This window comes from Lemur catta, chromosome 12 (genome assembly GCF_020740605.2).
Source record: "Lemur catta isolate mLemCat1 chromosome 12, mLemCat1.pri, whole genome shotgun sequence".
Classification (NCBI taxonomy): Eukaryota; Metazoa; Chordata; class Mammalia; order Primates; family Lemuridae; genus Lemur; species Lemur catta.
The window spans coordinates 21667390-21687457 of record NC_059139.1 but is presented as its reverse complement, the minus strand read 5'-3'; the positions used below and the strand labels follow the sequence as shown (position 1 = coordinate 21687457).

General features: G+C 44.1%; 1 protein-coding gene across 1 annotated transcript in view; it reads left to right on the top strand.

Annotated features, from left to right (window-relative positions):
* The first annotated feature begins 4019 nt into the window (after positions 1-4019).
* The window catches only part of SLC45A2 (solute carrier family 45 member 2), a 34463-nt gene continuing 18414 nt past the window's right edge, over positions 4020-20068 (top strand). Inside the window, exons 1-2 of the mRNA XM_045565807.1 lie at positions 4020-4514; positions 6297-6473. Of these exons, the coding sequence (XP_045421763.1) occupies positions 4130-4514; positions 6297-6473 (562 nt within the window). The 5' untranslated portion in view covers positions 4020-4129. The remainder of the gene's footprint in view (positions 4515-6296; positions 6474-20068) is intronic.

The window sequence follows — 20068 nt, the reverse complement described above, 5'->3', positions numbered from 1 at the left end:
AACTGGAATATTAGAAAATGTTCTCGGGGTTTCCTTCACGTAAGTCCCAGCCCTCCATCTAGCTGGCTCTGCTGGGTGCCTGACCACCGACCCAGCACCGCCGACCACCGACCGTGCCTCTTTTTCTTGGCAGATTGTGTCATCATCCATTTGAAAGTCCTGCCAGGCTTTTCCTCTTCCCATCAGTCTCCTGCTTCCATTCCCCTGTGGGCCCTCAGCACACCCCTTGCTCCACTTAGGTGGCTGCCCAAGTGTCACCCTGTGGGGAGTCCTTTCCTGACCCTGTCTTAGCAGCGCCCTCGGCACTCACCATCCCCCGACCTGGCTTACCTTTCTTCATGCCACATATCACTCCCAACATCATGTTTGCTTGTTAACCCCAGCCCTCTTCCCCCAGCCCACCACCACACACTAGAATGGAAGCCTGGGGAAGGATTTTGAATGCTTTATTTATTACTAAGTCCCTAGTTCCTAGAATAGTGCCAGGGTCCATAGTGGAAACTTAGTGATTAAACGAGTAGATCTCAACAGTGAGGTCCACCTAAGCAGCTCTTAACTCCATCCCCCTGCCCTGCCCCATTGCTGATTCCACCCGGGCCCCTCATCTCTTCCTTGGGCTCCTGCTTGGTTGCCCTAACCTGTCTTGACCTGTATGTAGTATCACTGCCTTGGCTTTTTTCCCACCATGTTACTCTACTGGTAATCTTTGTGACACCATACTGGTTTTTTCCTGCAAAATTCTTCAGTGGTGGTCTTCTCCCCTACAGAATAAGATATAAACTCATTTACATAGCATGCCAACCCTTTATTTACAGTCTTACTTCTCCCTAGCTGTGTAGTCCCATCCCTACCCGCCGTTCCCCGCATTATACTGGGCTGCCTGAACTTTCTGAATGTGCTGCGGCCTCTCGTTTCCATTCCTTTCCATACATTGCATCATTTTCCAGGAATAACAATAACCCTTTTCTGGTAAATTCAGATTTGGCTTAAACACAGTCTTCTTTGTGAAACTTCCTGTGCTTCTCATCCTAGCGTAGTTCTGTACAGTGATTGTGAATGGTGGAGTCACAAGGGTCTTGGGTTGAAATCTCGCTCACCATTATGATGTCTAAGACAATGCTTGTGAGATGCCTGAACATCCTAGGTGCTCGCTAATTGTTAGCTCCTTCCCATTGCACTTTGTACATATCTTCAAGGATAGTAATTGCTTTTACTATAGTTTACAAAACTCTTCACTAGGTCATAAGTTCCCAGAGTAGTGGCTCTAGCACACAAAAGAATCATCTGGAAATACTGTTAAAACACAGATTCCTGGGCCCCATCTGCAGAGATTCTAATGCAGTGGGTCTAGGGCAGGACCCATGAATGTGCATGTCTACCAAGCTTCCAGATGATTATAATGCTTCCAGTTCAACGTCTGCACTTTGAGTAGCACTGTCCTAATGGATATGAACCAAGTCTTTTTACCTGGGCTACTGTTAGAATAGGTGCTCAGAAAGATACCTGTTGAATGGATTGGTGAGGGAAAGGATATAAGCAAGGTGGCAAAAATCTGAATAAAAATATGGGCTAGCTTAAAATACTGATTAATTGAGTTTACACAAAGTGTTTGAATGAAAAATTGGATTTTGTAGGTTGTGAACTTTTAAAAGAATGACTGTATATAAGCAAGGTTAATAGTTTTTCTAAGTAACCCATACTTCCCTTCTTCTGAGGAGTCTAAGATCCTGTGCAGAAAATACTACACATTCTCCTTTTTTTCTCCTGTCTTTTAACTGTAGATTTAGAAATGGGCAAGGGAGCAGGTAAGGAGGCAATAGGAAGCTTGCAGGAAGGTCGAAGAGAAGCAGGCAAGGGAAGATGGCAAATTCTAGTGGCAGAGGAATTATGTTCTTGAAGACATAGTTTGATATACATTTATTTGTACTCTTTACAATCTAGCAAGTGATGAGATGCCACAAACTGTATAGTGATAAGTAAAACAATTTACATGAAATGGGTGATTCGTTGCATCTGGGCCTCTTGTCTCTGTGTCCATGTTTTCCCTCTAAGCACATTCCAGGCTTCAGCAGCAATTACATTGCACTTCGTAATTTGCAAAATACTTTCACCTATATCAAATCAGGATGGCTTCAACTGCAACTAACAATGCCCAAACCAAGACAGACATGTTTTGGCTGGCAAACTAAAGTCCAGGGAGATGGTGAGTTGTAAAAGGGCTGCCTGTATCCAGTCACTCAGGCCATTTCCCTACAATTCTCTGGGCTGCCAGCTTTCCATTCTCCATGTGTTTGCCTTATCCTCAGGCTGGTAACAAGTTCTGGATCTTATACCCAAACATAGCAACATTCAGAAGAAGAGAAGATGTCAGGAGCCCTCAGCAAACATTGTCTTGTGTCTCCTTGGACCGAGTTAAGTTACAAGTCGCTCCTATACCAGTCTTGGGTGGAGAGCATCCTTAGATAGAGCCAGCCTGCTCCTGGAGCTGCCCCAGACTCAGCTTCCCAGAGCACATGGGCATGTGAGGGAGAGTTGGATTCCAGAATCTAATCCAGGTTCCATCAGGTTGGACAGAGTGGAGAATGGATGTTGGGTAAGCAGCCAATGAGGTCCAACACATACAGCATCTCAGTTCTTCAACAGTCAATCACAAGGGCATTTTTAAACTTCTAAGTATCCTGAGAGACCTCTGTGAGTTCACTGTAATGTCTGGGGTACCTTAACACATGGTTTGAGAAACACCAGTTGAAGTGATTTGCCCAAGGATAAGCAGCTTGGAAGAGGCAGCATCAGAATTGAAGCTTTAATATTCTGACCCCAGGTCTTGCTCTTAAACCATTTTTAGGGCCCTTCCTGTAAGATCATGTTTCCTCTACAACTCAGACTTTTCATCTGAAATCAGTGCCAGCAAGAAAAATACGACCCACTGGAAGTCTTTAAAACAGAGGAAGTTGAATATGGAGAATTACACTAGTGGTGAAAGAGCAGAGAAGCCTGGGGGATAGTGAGGCAACCCAGATGGGAGCAAAAACAGGAACCAGGACCACCCCTAGGGCTGCAGGGATGATGGGAAAGGTGGTGTTACCTGGACCCGGAAGCCCAGGTTACCTGGGGGAAGCTCTGGCTCTGTACCTCAGCGGGGACGCTGTTATATCAGGCACGTGGACTGCACAGGGTGGGCGGGCAGGGGTACGTGTCCTACTGTGCAACTCCGTAGCAGGAGAACGTGAATTTCTTTGACACCTCATAGAAATTGGTTAGAACAGATGATCTTGCCTAGGTTACAATGAACTTCCACCCTTGAATGAACCATGTTCTGTGGTGAGGGAGCCCTTACCTCAACAAGTTGATTGGCACCACAAAATGTAGTACATATATTTTATTCATTCAATAATCCCTTTAGCAAATATTTATCAAAAACTTACTAGGTGCCAGGTATCACACCTATCTTTCTAGGTGCTGGGGATGCCAAAATGAGCTAAACAGACCTGATCTCTGCTCTTAAGGAGATCAAAGACTAACATAGGATATGGAATAAGCACAGAACTAGCTAATTATAAAATGCATTAAGTGCAATGAGGGAAAAAACGAGGGTGCTACAGGAGAGCGAGTCATTTGAGGAAGGGTGTGGCCTCCCACCATTTTAAGTCTAGTTATTGGACTCCTGAGCTGTGTGTGTAGAAAACTTTGGAGTCAGGAAAAGACAGAATATCTATATCCATAAAAAGAAGTTTATAAAAAGATATCAACTCATTTATATTTTGACTTGACCCCTGTGTAATAAAGCTTTATTATCTCAAAGCCATGTGTGGGATCATGTGTCATTTTGAGAGAGCGAGAGAGAGGAGAGAAAGAATGGTGCAAAGGAAGATCCCTTTAGAAAAACATTCAAACTTTCAAAGGAGCCGGAGGGCTCACAGCAGCTAATCCCTGTCATGCTTTCCAGCACCCCCCTCCTCTCATCATAACTTGTGATCTTAGAAGCACGAAAGAATTTGAGCCCCTCCTCCAGCCCGCCCATCTCTGTTGGCGGCCCAGCCAGGCTCCACGTCAAATCCAGTTCAGTGCACAAACCCGAGAACCACGCAGGAGGCGGTAGGTTCGCAGGAACGCTCCACACCCAGTGGCCATGGGTGGCAACAGTGGGCAGGGTGACCTCCACACCTATAAATCCCTCGCTGAGGTCGGCCCCCTGGGCTCTGTGGAGCCACCTAAAAGACCCAGGAGCAGACTGATCATGCACAGCATGGCCATGTTCGGCCGGGAGTTCTGCTATGCGGTGGAGGCAGCTTACGTGACCCCAGTCCTGCTCAGTGTGGGTCTGCCCAAGAGTCTGTACAGCGTGGTGTGGCTCCTCAGCCCCATCCTGGGGTTCCTGCTGCAGCCCGTGGTTGGATCAGCCAGTGACCACTGCCGGTCCAGGTGGGGCCGCCGCAGACCCTTTATCCTCACCTTGGGGCTCATGATGCTCTTGGGCTTGGCTCTCTACCTCAACGGGGACACTGTTACGTCAGGTAAGTAAACTGCATGAGGCGGGCAGGCAGGGATACGTGTCCTACTGTGCAACTCCGTAGCAGGAGAACGTGAATTTCTTTGGCACTTCGTAGAAATTGTTTAGAACTGATGATCTCGCCTAGGTTACGATGAACTTCCACCTTTGAATGACCCATATCCTGTGCTTAGGGAGCCTTTACTTCTAGAAACATCAGCATACATTGTCTTTTCTTGTGAGGATTTTAAGATAGAATTAAATTATCTATTTTACCAAATTAAACATTTTTACATATTTATCAATTAAGTTTCTTTTTGAGCCCACTCTGCTCTATTTAATACTTCATCAAATTGACCAGCTGCCAAATAGCTCCATAAAGACTTACCACGAATCACCTGTGTGTCCAAATGAGTGTTAATTCTGTTCACAGTTTTATGTAGAGCCTTTGGTGGGTACAGGGCATCAACCTGTCAGCTCAGGGGAACATTTTTGCATTGTAGATTCTGGACAAAACCAAACCTGATAGTAGGCACTTTTCCCAGACATTAATCAGTTTCCAATTAACCAGTAATTGATGGTAGAACATAAAAGCTGCACTGAAAAAAAGAATCGTTCAACTTAAAAATAGCACACATTTTTAGATCATTAACTCTCAGACTAGCAGAACAGGTGATTATGAGGCAGGATAATCAGTCATCATTTGTATAGATTTAAAAGAAGGCATAAATGTGTAACTGTAGGATATTTTTGGAAGAATGAAGAAAAAGCTGATGAGAATCGTTGCCTCTAAGGAGGGGTACTAAAGACTGGAGGTGAGAAGTGGAGAATAGGCTTCTTTTTCACTTATTTTGATACTGTAATTTTTAAATGTGAATATTTTCCATGCCATTCTTAAGTTTAAAAAATAAACTGACAGCAAGGCTTCAATAGGAGATTGGGTGAATGAATTGCAGCATATCCGTAGGATGAATATGATTTAGCTGTTAAAAATTTCGAGGGAGCGCTTCGTTAACTGAAGTGAACAGGTATAAAGGGAGTCGGCTATCGATGAGCCTGTACTACATCTCTCCTGCATCAGTGCCATCGAAAAGCGTGGCCTCTGAGCTGCAGCAGCAGCGTCAGCAGGGATTATTGGACCCACAGTTTCTCAGGCCCACCTCAGACCTGCAGAATCAGAGTCTTGGGCACTGGGTCCAGCAACCACCCAAGTGACAGTTAAGCACAAAGCCTGAGAGGCGCTGCATTCGGGTACCGCCGCACGCTCGCATCTGTGTGTGCAGAAGTGCATGCAGGGATGTCTCAAAAGATGACCTTTGCCGGGGCTGCGATGGGAGTGTTTGCCTTGGCTTTTTCTATATTGTTGGAATTATTTACATAATTCTTTATTTATAGAGATATTTCACATACCAAAAATTGTACTATTTAGAAGTGTACAGTTCAGTGTTTTTTAGTGTATTCACAAGGTTGTGCAACCAACCATCACCACTCTCTAATCCCCAAAACATTTTCGCCATCCCGGAAAGAAACGCATTACCCATTAGCAGTCACTCTCCGTTGCCTCCTGTGCACCAGCCCTGGGCAACCACTAATTTACTTTCTGTCTCTATGCATTTGTCTTTTCTAGACATTCACTTGCATAATTTTTGAAACCTGAAAAATATACGTAAGCTGTTTTTCCTTGGAAAAACAAGGCAACATGAAAGCAAGGGAGATGATTTGATGACAGGCAGTTTAGGTGGAAATAAAAAAAATGCAGATCATTCTAAAGCAGGATTTAGGAGACTGATGTTTATTTCTCTTTTAGCTTTGATTGCTAACCCAAGGAGGAAGCTGGTTTGGGCCATAAGCGTCACCATGATAGGTGTGGTTCTCTTTGATTTTGCTGCTGACTTCATTGATGGGCCCATCAAAGCCTACTTATTTGATGTCTGCTCCCATCAAGACAAAGAGAGGGGCCTCCACTACCATGCCTTCTTTACAGGTAGGGAATATTCTAGAAAGTCTCTCCTTTGGCTCCCCAGACAGGGAGGTGCTTCCGCTGAGGCCATCCGGCGTCTCTGAACTTTTTGAATGAATGGATCAGTTGACGGGCTGCTCCCATCACACGGGCTCTGTCTCCCAGTGCATCTCTCTAAACAAAGTCAGCTTGTGACGAGGGCTGCAGAGTTTTTGCAAAGGAAGTTTACATAAGAGCAGTCTTAAGAAGGCTTTGTGGAGACAATTACAACTGCAATGAAAGGAAGCCTTGTGCACTTTACTTTTGCTTTAGAGCAGATCTCATAGCATCAGCAAGGTAGCATCAGCATTCCCTAGGAGATGGTTGAAAATACACTTTCCTGGGCACCTCCTCCAGCTATTATGATTCAGTGGGTCTGGGGTGGGGTCCAGAAATTTGCATTTTATTTAATAAGGACTCGAGATGATTTTGTGTCAAGTGTCCTAAGAATAACATTTAAAAAACAAAAATAGAAACAAACCACGCAAATAGAACCCCCCACATCTTAGAGATTTCTTGTTTATATAAAGAGTTGGCATTTCCTCAACTTTCTGATTTGAAAAAGTCCATGCCAGGAGAATACTGGGGGCCTCTCTTGATTTCTTGGGGCTGTTGCTGGCCTCCTTTGGTTGCTGCTGACCTTTCATTTAGAGCAACATTATTCTGAGCACCAGTCAGCACTGTGCTAGAACTGGGGGTGATGTATAGGTGACAGCGGCATCCTGGCCTAGAAGGATTTTTCATATGTAAAGGGGACTCTATCAGCCCACAGATTTGATTGTCTTCATAGCTCAGCCAATGTATTTGTTTTGTGTTTTGATGCATTCTGTATCCTTCCATGGCCAAGTAGGTCCATGAGAACCAAGATCTCGAGTTTTGCTCCCAGTTTCTATCTCTAGAGCCAAGAATGGGGCCTACACATGGAAGCCATCGGGTTAATATTTGTCATTTGAGCAAACATTTAAATAGTTGAAAAGAACAAGGGTCGCACCAGCGGGGCAAGTAGTTCCTCCTCCATGGAGGGAAGGCAGAGGGGCAGGAGGAGTCCAGCCCCATCTGTCCCTGGCCCTGGACCACCACGGCTCCAGAGATATTAAGGCTCATAATACATGGCCAGGGCTTGAGACGTTTCCCCACCTCACCTCTGCTGTTGGCTTCCATTCCCACACACTTTCCACCTGTGTCGCCTCCCGCAGGTGCTCCCACCCCGCTGGCCTCCTGTTGCCACTGGGGTATGCCCAGCCCACACCTGTCCCAGAGCTTGGCAGGAGCTCTCACCTTGCCTGGGACACTCTTCCCCAGATAAGCCCATGGTCATGCCTTCATTCCACTCAGGTTTCTCATTAAACGCATCCTCATCAGTGAGGTCTTTCTTGGCTACCACATCTAAAACAGTATGACCACTCCTCTTTCCCCTTATCCTTAACTGGTGTGATTTTTCTTCCTAGTACTTATCACTACCAGGCTACTGACTGGCTATCTACCTAATCTATTAATGTCTATCTATCTATCTCTACCTATCTATCTACCTACTTACCTGTCATTTATCTACCTGTCATCTATCTTTTTTCATTATTATTTATCTCTCCCATTTAGAACGTCAACTCCAGGTGAGCAGACCCCTTGTTTTGTTCTCTGTTGAATCTTTAGTTCCTGGAACAGTGTCTGCTACATAGTAGGTGCTCAGTAAATCTTGAATGAATATTTATCAGATACCTCATATCTGCTAATAACCTTGTATTGAGTATTTTCTCTTATATTATCTCAGTTTTGACAATGGCTATGTGGAGGTGTGTGATTCCCATTTTTCAGATGTGAGAGCTAAGCATTGGAAGCAGTGGTGTATGCTAGCGCTGGCTCATGCTGGCTTGTGAGAATCAATTGTTAAATTTTTAGGAAGTTAGTGAGATGGTTGACATCACGTTGGTGGCTTGAAATAGGCCACGATAGGAGTATTGAAATTACAGAAATTGGCAAAACTACAAATTATGGCCTTCTATCCTGGAGAGCCAGTGGGTTAAGCATTTAGCTGAAGCTTGCAGATTGGGATGGAAGACAGAGGTTAACTGATTAAGTAGCTTGTCCATGGCATACGGTTAGAAGGTCCCTAAATAGAGATTCAAACTTCATTCTCCTGACTTGAACCTCACAGTTCCTTCTGTTTTATCATAATTTGCTGAAATTAATTAGAAGGTCATAGGAGCCTTTTTGGCTTTTGAACCTGACACAGTGAGAGTTTATTGATCAAAGGACACTGGGTGATGTGATCACCACTTCCAGCTTACAACAGTATTAGGCCAGGGCAAATGACCTCTGCTTTGCTGCTTTGCTGCCTCTGATATTAGAAGATAGAACTCTGTATTTTGGAAACTTTTCCAAAGACAACACGATAGTATTTCTATGAGTTTAAGACAATATATCCATTTTGAGATTTTCTACTGATATTAGTATATGGTTTGATGGCAGCAAACACGTTTAATTTTGATGTTACCTTGGTTCAGGCTCTCACTACATCTTGTCTGAGCCTTACTATTTATCCTTCAACTGTTTTTCCAGTCTCTAATTTCTTCCCACTCCAATTGAACCAACTGACGGCTTCCAGATGCATATTCCTAAAAGCCAGCTATGACCAGGGCACTCTCCTGCTCAATGACCTGCAGTGGCTCCCTATTTGCTTTCTGGATAAAGAACAAATTCCTAGACAGGGTTTAAAGCTGCCACAGTCTGTTCCCATTCTACTCTTCCCATACTCCCTCCACATTCTCTGTGCTCTGAATAATTTCCCAACATGTTCCCAGAAGCAGAGGCCAGGTCTGTTTTATTCACTGTACGTCTCTCTCTACCATTGCCTGGCACATCATAGATGCTCAAAACAAGTACTAATGGAACAAACGAAGAAGCTTGCCCTTTCTCCTCTAGGTTCTGGGTCTTTGCTCACACTGAAAGTCCCTTTCTCCTTTTCTGCCCATGGAGACATATAACACATTTTAATTTCTAACTTGGTCAGGGGCTCCATCCACAAAATGATCAAAGCACAAAGTTTATCGAGTGGATGAACATAAAGGCATCAGTAAGGCAGATGGGTCCAGAAGGAAGAGACTGTCAAGGCTGTAGTTTACCATCTGAAGTTTCACCTCCCCTTTGGGCCTGTATACTCTGCCTGGGCTGCCATGGCAGAATACCACTGCCTGGGTGGTTTAAACAACAGACATTTATTTTCCTGCAGTTCTGGAGCGTGGAAGTCCAAGAGCAAAGTACCAGCAGGGTTGGTTTCTGGTGAGGCCTCTTTTTCTGGCTTGCAGACAGCCGCCTTCTCACTGTGTCCTCACATGGCCTTTCCTCTGTGCACGTGTTCATCTTCCTATAAGAACACCAGTCCTATCTGAATTAGAACTCCATGCTTATGGACTCATTTAACCTTAATAACCTCCTTAATGGCCTTACCTACAAATACAGTCATATTAGGGGCTAGGGCATTGACATATGAATCTTGGGTGGGGGGACACAGTTCAGTCTATAACAGAGCTCTTTCACTCTAACCCTCATTGCCACTGAGCCCAGCTCCTGAAGCTTGGGAAAGATGGGAGGTGGATGGAACATACCTGCTTTTCTCTCTTTTCCCTCCTCTCTCAATCCCTTTCCTTTTCCTTCTTTGCATACTAGAGATGTTCTAGAATTTTCAAATAAACAGAAAAAGCATAAACGTTCTTTTTGTGTTCATAAGAATTGCTAAAGACCCTGAATATTGCGTCTCAATCTAGCAGGTCTCCACTTCTCATGCATAGTGTTCCTTTTAAGGTCTTCTAAAATCCCCCTAGCCCCTGTCCTGGGCTGGAGGAAGTTGTTGGCAAGGGGGAATTTGGCCCACTCCCTGAGGAAACCATTCTACTATTTCCCAGCTTAAATTTACAGCCCAGTCCCAAAGGGCTATTTTCTTATGTCTTTCTTGGTCTTTGCCATTTTCTACCTTCCATTGTAGTTATTTGTATACATTTCTTTTTGTAAAATTTTAAATCAATTTATTTTGCCTGGAGTTTCCTTTTTTTAAAATTTCAGAATATTACGGGGGTATAAACACTTTGGTTACATGTATTGCCTTTGCAACGCCCAAGTCAGAGCTATAAGCATGCCCAATCCCTAGACATTGCACACTGTAACCATTAGGTATGAATTTACCCATCCCCTCCTCCCCCTCCCACCTTCCTGATGCCCTATAGATGTTACTTCCATAAAGCATTGATCAATTAGCAGCAATTTGATGGTGAGTACACGTGGTGCCTATTTTTCCATTCTTGTGATACTTCACTTAGAAGAATGGGCTACAGCTCCATCCTGGATAGTACAAGGGTGTTAATTCATCATTTTTTATGGCTGAGTAGTACTCCATGGTATACATATACCACATTTTATTAATCCACTCATGTATGCATAAGCACTTGGGTTGTTTCCACATCTTTGCAATTGTGAATTGTGCTGCTATAAACATTCGAGTTATTTGCATACATTTCTAATCACCCTCATTACATCATAAACTCTTTGAGGGAAGGACACGCTCCAGAGATAACACAGGTGTGAGGAGTGAGAGGATAAGAGATACGCGAGTGAGCGAGTGTGCTCTGTGCATATGATGACCTCTTTGGGGGACCAGCACTGCCGCACGAGAGGCCAGGCTGACTTCCTGGAGACCTTGCCGGGCCCCTGGCCCCTGCCCCATCGTCCCTGGCGTGTGCTCCAGGAATGGACTGGTTAGGAAGGGGTTTGGTTGCAAGTAGCAAAAGCCCACATAACAGCAGGTGAAAGACATAGGGCTATTTTCCTCACTGAAGAAATCTGGGAGTAGGCGTCTGCTGGCTTTCGGTCTGCAACTGGATGTCAGAGCTGGCAATTTTATCTTTCTTTGGCTGCTTCATTGGTATGTTGCCTCCTGGATACAAGGTGGTTGCCGCAAGTCCATTAATCATGTTGGTTTCCAGACAAGAGGAAGGGAGAGGCCATTCGGGAAGAAGGAAAGAAGATGGGGAAAGCCTACAGTGTAGGTCCTACACTCTCTCCAAGTGACAAAGCAAAGGCTTTCCGAGAAACCCCGCAGACTTCTGCTCGCTTCTCACTGGGCAGAATCAGGTCATGTGAGCATCTGGTGGCCTGGGGAGGCTGGAAAAGCGAGGTTTGGATGGGATGGGGACGGGGATGGGGTGGGGGTGGTCCTCAGACCAAACTAGGATTCTGTTAGCAAGGAGGAAGGGGTAATTATTTTTGAATAGGCAAAAGCTGGTAGCTATCACATAAAATGCAAACACAGCTGAGTATTAGCCTAATCAGAACAAAGACCAAGACTGCTTTCAGAAAATGACAACCAGAGCTTTCAGAGTCCTGTATATTAGTAAGTAATTAAAAGATAATTATATTTGAAAGTTATATGCCTGTTGAAAGTTTTAGATGATACACATTTATTCACCTTCTCCCCTGTATTGTAATTTACAGTGGATTTACCTCTCTCTCCAACAAGACTTGTAGACTCCCCTGTGAGGGTTCACCTGAAAATTCCCCATGGCTTCTAATTCCTTGCCTTGCTGATAACAGGCACTTAGAAATGTTAGTTGTGTAAATGGAGGCCTTAGGGTTTCATAACTGTGCTTGTATTTTGTGCATTTTTACATCAGATTAGATAAACTGCATGACAAATTGCATCAATGAGACCAATATGCTCATTTGATTACTTTACTTTGTCTCATGACCAGCTCTGAACGCTGAGCCTCAGCCAACTGTCTCCAGTGTGCGTCTGTGATCACATGTGAACCCCTGGGGTGTGTGGATGGCTCAAGGCAAGTTCCTTCCCCTACTATTAATAGAAAAACAACTGGGAACAACATCTTCCTCTTGTAGGACAGGGCAGTGTGGCCTCACCTTGTTTAAGGCTTAAATTCTAAAGTATTTAAGTGATAATGCCAGATAATATACATCTTCATAAACATCTCTCAGATCACTCATAGCATACAATGTGCCTAGTTTTGTGTGTACCAACATGCATACACATGTATTCATCTCTCCTTTAATGTTTACTCCTAGGCATGGGCTCAATTAATGGAGTAGAGGATAGGATCACGCTTGCTACTGAAGATGTTATTCTTGTCTTTCTTGCTCTCTCTGTCTCTCTCTATCGCTCTCCCTCTTTTCAAAGTGTGGTAGTTGAATTCTGGTGAGTTAAGTGTGGATATGAGACCCCAGTGTAGCTTCCTCGCTCTGAATAGAAGACCACGCTAAAAGATAGAGTGAAAAATAACAAGCAGGAAAGCAGGGCCTCATCGCTCTGCCCTGTCTTTGCACACATGCCAAACCTCCTGAATGTGCATGAACTTGGCAAAGAGATGCCTTCCGCATTCCACGTGACACAAGCATTTTCTGACAAGGGCATGTTCAATGTCAGGGCACATTTTGGTTTTTATCCACAGCAAGATACCATTCACCCAAGGAATCTAATCATCACAGTAAATTGAAATTCTGTTTATTTGTTTCAGAGCTGTACTTCTGGCCCAACAATTCCAAATGCTTTACAAATAAGGGTCAAAAGGTTCATTACCAAAATATTTCCCAGCATATTTCTGACATTTTGGGTTTTCTTTCTTTCTTTCTTTCTTTTTTTTTTTTTGTAGAAAAGGCTCTTTTTAAAGAAAAGACTCTACTGGCTCTAGGGAGACATTTTATTCCTCCGATTTCTATCTCTTATACTTAAAGGTAACTCCACCCTTCTCCATCCCTGGCATGTGTGGTAGCCATGGTGGGGTTGGTGGATCCACCTGCATCTTCTCACGCCCAGATCCTTTGCTGCTGGGTGCATCTGAGGCTGTGCAACCCCGGTGAGCTAACAGACCCACACTCACTAGGGAAGGCAGGAAATTCCTCCTTCGTGCCCAAACATTCTAACCCAGCACCTTTCTGCTACATTGAACCTAAGACCCTGCTATTGGCAATGGGCTGTATCCCTTGGCGGGAGGCTGGGATGAGGCACGATGGGAAAGGCCATTCCTGTTCAGACCCTGACTCTTCCTCTTAACCCTCCAGCGGGTTAGCATTTCTGAACTTTCGCTCCCTCACAGGCATGTGAATCTCTCCACCACGGCAGTTACTAACTACCTGGCAGATGGTCACAGGCACAGAGCAAGGCACCATCTGAAAGGATTAAACATAAAATGTTTAATTGACTTGATTTTCTCTATCCCCACCAGGCCTGCAAAAGTTTTATGTGTAAATGACTCAGTGAGGAACTTGCCCCACTTACATCTTTGGAAGAAGAATGGGTAACTTGTTAGGCTCAGTCTCTTTTAACTTTTGTTTTTGTAATACTTCCAAGTATGCACCAAAATGCTAACATGTAACAAATGCACCCATTAGCAAATCATGTAGGACTAAGAAAAGAGTCTTAAAAGTAGAATTGAGACATGAGACCCTTTGACTAAACTCTTTGCACAGCAGAGAGGAGCCGTATTTCATGTGTGAGGCTACTTTAAGCTTTCCTCATTCATGAATAATTGCTGGGTGAGCGGTTCCTTTCATCGGCTGGGTTCCCTTTGAAGTTTCTGCCAGTGGCAGACTTTCACATCTCCTCATTCTGCAGCTTGGAAAGAATGTGGCCAGGGCAGAAAGCAAGGATAAAGGAATTTCAGCTTGTGGGTGACAAGGGTGACTTAGGGCAAAATGGTTAATGTCACCAAACTACCATCTCCTGTCCGTTCAAATGTGATCAACAGGACTCTCAAAGAACTCAAAGGCAGGTTAGAGAAGAGGAAATCCAGAGGGCTTTTCCTCACCCTTTCCTCTGCTTGAAAGCTCTTTCCCACATGGCAATTGTCTTGGTTCATCTCCTTGCCTTGTGACCAAGTTACAGTGTCTGGTCACATAGCCCTCCTCACAGATGTACTCATCATCACCTGGCATTGTATCATTTACTCAATTGTGTATTGTTTACTGTCTGCCTCTCCAACAATATATCTTCTCTCCTGTTTGTTGCTCTATTACCACTACTTTGAATAGTGCTTGGAATATGGAAGGTGCCCCCAAAATACCGGTGGGATGAGTATTCTAACATCCCCCATTTTACCAATGATTAAGCTGCATTGCTGGGAGGTAAAGTGGCTAAACCCAAGGTCACACAGCTAGTTAGTGGTAGACTAGAGGCAAAAACCAACAAACTAACCCGCCAACCAGCCAGCCAACTAAAGATGTGGTTCATGTCTTAGGCTGGATTCCTCTAATAGTTGAGCCCACGAGAAGGTTTGTATGCAGATAGGTTATCTGGGGGCAGATTCTAGAGAGCAAGGGTAAGGAAATGGTGGAGTGGAACAGGCTGTTACAGTGCAAACAGGTTCATTGCCTGCTGCTCAAGAGGAAGCCAATACACTGAGACAGCAGGGGTTACAGCAGAGAAAGAGTTTAATATCGCAGGTGTCATGCAAGGAGATGGAAGAAATTTCTCAAATCCATCTCCTGGAGAATTTGAGAGAAAGGGCTTTTAAAGATAGTTTGGCAGGCAAAGGGCTAGGTAGGGAATTGGGTCTGCTGGTTGGTGGGGGATGAACTCCTAGGGCTGGGATGCAGAGATTATCTTCTCAGTTGGGAGATTTCCTGGGCAGGGGTCTCAAGGCTGTGGGATCCATTCCCACACCTATCCACGGGTCTGATTGGCATCAGTGGGTCCCCATGGAATGCAGAGTCTGAAAAATATTAATACTTCAAAGACCAGTCTTAGGCTTTATGTGGTAACATTATCTGTAGAAGCACAAGTCCTTGGGCTTTACAATAGCAATGTTATCCATAGCAGCAGTGGGGGAAGTCACAAATCTTGCCGCTGTCAGGGAAGACAGTACCATTAAGCAGTAACGAGTTACAGCAGTAAGGAAGTTAGGGAACAATGGTTGGTTAACTTCTGGCTATATCTATACTATAAAAATAAGACTTGGATTGCTATTTATACCTTGTGGCTCTCCAATATTTTAGTATAGATGGTTTCAAGGCCAATGAAGAAGCATCTGTCGAGCAGGGAGCAGGACCATTGCCTTGGGGACTCACCAATATGTGTGCACCTGTCACAAATGCTCTGCTTTGTCTGGAAGCCTTGTTCTTAAAGCACATTTTCTGCTGAATTAACTCTCTACGCCTTTGCAGCCTAAGGGCTTTGGAAACTTAGAAGCAAGGGAACCCATTCTTGTCTCTCTGCTCTCTACTGGCACATCTTGTCTCCAAAGCAGCGAGGCACCCTGGCCCGGCTTGAATGTGAAGGAAGGGCTCGATGGGAGGAGGAAATACTGGGGTAAGAGGGAAGTGGATGGAAATAGTGGGCAATATTTTAAACATACCTCACCATCTTTGAAAAGTTGCTTTGTAAATCTAAAGAAATATCAGATCAGCTCATGTCTTTCCTATTTGACCAGAGCACATGTATCATTTTGGTTGATTTCCCTGTATTCAGCCTCCAAGAGGACAGGGGTCATATCTGTCTTTGCTCACTGCCGCATCCCAAGTATCCAGCACAGTTCCTGGTGGGAGTAGGTGCTTCACTGCTTTCTGTTGATAAGAAAGTGAAGCCAAGGGCACACACACTCACACACACTCTCTCTCTCACACACACTCTCACACACACTCTCTCTCACACACACTCACACACTCACACTCACACACACTCACACTCTCACACACACACACACACACACACACACTCTCACACACTCTCTCACACACACTCTCACACTCACACTCACACACACACACACTCTCACACACACACTCACACACACACACTCTCACACACACACTCTCACACACACACTCACACTCACACACACTCACACTCACACACACTCACACTCACACACACTCACACACACTCACATACACATACTCGCACACACACACTCACACACACACACATACTCTCACACACTCACATACACTCATATACACTCACGCACACATACACTCTTATACACATACACTCACACACACACACTCACACACATACACAGCAGCTGGTACCTATGTTAACTCTCCAGGATTCGGTGTGTTTATGGTGGGCACAGGTAGGCACCATACACCTAATCTGACACTCTCAATGCTATTTCCTCAACATGGAGAGAAGAATCAGAATTGCCATCTCATGAACCCCAGGGATGTGCGGGACCTTTAGTCTGGCCGCCTTCAGAGTGCAGCAGCCAGCGGCGGGGTTAGCTCTCTCCACTCGAGCTGCGTCGCCATTGGTGCTGAGCTCACTAAGCCTGGGCAGGGAGGCAATTACAGGTGCATGGTCAGTGCAGAGTCGGACTGAGATAGACTCTTTACTCTGCTTGGTCCTGGCAGTTCCCCAGTTTCCCATTTTACCTATTATAGTTGCGGACTAAAGAAAAAAGTTATACGTATTTCCATATCCTTGGACGTTCCAGGATGAACCATTGTTCAAGTTGTATCCTTAGTTGCAAAATGTGACATCTGTCTACTGAAGTGGTCTATTCTCATGAGATTAGCACTGGTCTGAGTTTGACAACACAGCCTGGCTCTGTGCGGAAGCAGCCTGCTGGATCGCTTCTGGATCCTTCTTTGTAAAGACTTGTCATCTAAGGCGGCAGCAGGTGTCCTTTGAATGCTGTGGCTTCTGGCTTATTCAATAGCCTGGTGATTGATTCCAGGGACCCCAGTGAGGCTGATCTTGGCAGTAGAGATAAGCAGGCTGGATGTAGATGTGGGAGTCGGTAAAATGGTAAAACTATTAGCCTTTGTGCAGCTAAGATGACTGCGCTTTGTTTGGGAGACAGTCTGTGGAGATAAAATCCTTGGCTTAAGCAGAGGAAGCTAAAGGAAAGCCCTCCGTGAATTCACACAGCCCTCTACTGGCTGTCATCGTATCTGAAGGTGTAAACAGATAAAGTTTAAATGTTTCTTTCCAGTGCTTTAATATTCTGTTAGAATAATTTCCCCAGTGGCCCACTATACCTTCCTGGAACGTCCTGTTGTACTGTTGTAACTTGCAGCTACATTCCACAGTAGCTTTGGGACAAACAAAGCAGTTTTGCTGTTTTTTCCCTTCCCTAAGAGAAGAGCATGTTGGTAACGCTCTGAGTAACTTACAGCACATGTCAAGGTTTTTACTTAACTAATTAATGGGGAAGCCGTAAGAACCGTTTCCTCAAGTTCTTACCGGCAATGTGTGTGTGTATGTATGTGTATGAATGGGCAAAAGAAAAAATACTAGGTTAAATACAAACCTGGTTAACCTACAAGACAATAAAGCTGTAACTCCTCTGTGATACTTTAGGAGTAATTTCTCTATGAGACAACACAAACTTAATGCAAATCATAGAATCTTATTAATATTAATGTCTGCAAACTACCTTAATTTTAAAGGACTTCAAATTATCATGCTTTATTGGTTGTATTAATAGATTGTTGGTCAAATATCCTATGACAACAAAATCCCATTTCTCAAGAATGTCAGATGAGGGTGGAGCAGGTTTGTTGGGAACGGCTCTGTCACCTGGCTGCTCTTTGGGCCAGCAGCACTGGTGTCCCAGAGGGCGCGAAAGGGATGCAGAATCTCAGGCCCCACCTTACAGCTTCAGAACCAGAACTTGCATTTTAACAAGATGCTCACATGATTTGGATGCACATTAAAGTTTAAGAAGCATGCTCTAGAACGCTATTTTAAAGATTGGGCAGTTGCAATTTTTACCCCTTCCAAGTTTGAGATACATTTTGCTTTCACAATACTTGCCACATGCCATAATAGGGTCGGGGTAAGCCTGAGTCTCCACCCTCAGAATGAGCCACTGATTCTAATCACTGGTCCTGGAATGGCTATGTCTTCAGCCAGTTCCGTGCAGTAGCCGTCTCCCCCTGCTTCTGCGGGAGGCTTCGGAATTAGGATTTCAGTAGGAAGTTGACAGGGCGATTGGTCTGGGGCTTGGTTCTGCCACTATATTTGCTGGTGCTTGACGTGGATTATTGTATTAACCCTCACTAAACTCAGATAAGGAGGCATCACCACCCGCATTTGTCAGAAGAGAAGTGCCCAATGACTAGACAGCATCAAGGTGGGGTTAGATATCAGTCACGATTCCCAATTCCTTCTTCCTTCCATGCTGTCTTCCATCACTGAACCTGTGGCTTTCTTATCTAATTTTTCAAAACTCTTTCTACCTCTGAAATCTTGGGATTCAGTGATATACTGAACTCTTATAACTTTCATTGTTAATTAAGAGGAATCCTGTAATAATTGTCAAAAATCAACATCATCTTGATACCACTAACTGAGCACCAACAATTGACTCTTTGGAACTCTGCTATACCCTTCGAGTGCCCAGCTCACAGTTCTGGCTTATCGTTTATTATAGGTTTTTGAAAGTGGCTTCTCCCACTCATCTGCTTTTCCCACTTGAAACCATCTTCTGAGGAAGAGAATGGGAAACCATGTTTTATTTATGTTTATATCCCCAGAAACTAGTAGAGTCCTTCACATATATTAGTGCTCAGTAAATATTTATTGAACTAAACCAGTAGACATACAACTGGACGAGGAAAGCCTCCAAATGTAGAGCTCAATTGTTCAAATCAATCTCTAATACAAATCCAGCACCATATTTATATTATATATTTTTATCTATAAAATAAAATTACCATCCCATTGCACAGTAAAGGATTTATTTCACATATTGTTTCTTTCAGATGGGCAGGGGGTTTTCTGTTCTACATTCCTCCAACCAAAGGTGCTCAGTGGAACAATAAATTCAAAGATTGAGGTACAAGTGACAGGAGAATTGGATGGCAATAGGACAACCATTGATCTGGTTACAAACTATAAATAGTTTCAAAAAAGGAATGTGTAAGTTTGTCATAGGGTTGACTTAGCTCAGGAGTTCTCAACTAGAGGCCATTTTACACCTGCACCCTCCTACCCCTCAACTGGGACAATGGAGACATTTTTTGGTATCATAACACGGGAGAGGGAAAAGGTTTAATACATTCTTATTGGTTAATTGCTTGGCTTGACGCATGACTTCTGACATCTTCTGCATATCCACAGTTGAATAAAGAGAGTCATTGTCTAATAATAACCAGAGGCACCATAAGTCCCAGAACTTCCTTCCGAATCAGCCGTAGGGCTATGGCTGCCTTGGGGACCTCCCCTTCCTCTCAGATCCTGGCATTTCACCATCATCTGTCATGTATCTTTTTATGTGTATGCCCACCCCCCATAACTGGACTGTCAGCCATATTGCTTCCAGAGAATATATCCCTTGCTTTATTGCTCCCCCCTTGGTCACAATTTCTTATAATCTGCCTAAAAACACTTTTACACTCAGGCATGCTAATGGTGCTTTATTTTTGTAATCCCGTGATTAGATATTTGTCATCTGTAAATAGTCTCTATGTTAAATTGCAACTAACCAGAATGTAAAATGACCCAAATCATCCATTCTCCTAGTATTCTGAATAATTAGGATTCATGGTACTTGGCATTCAGGTTTGTGTTCTTGGGATCAGAGTTGATATAAGTTAAGGTGTTTGGGGTTAGAGATAGGAACTCCTTAAATTCTGTT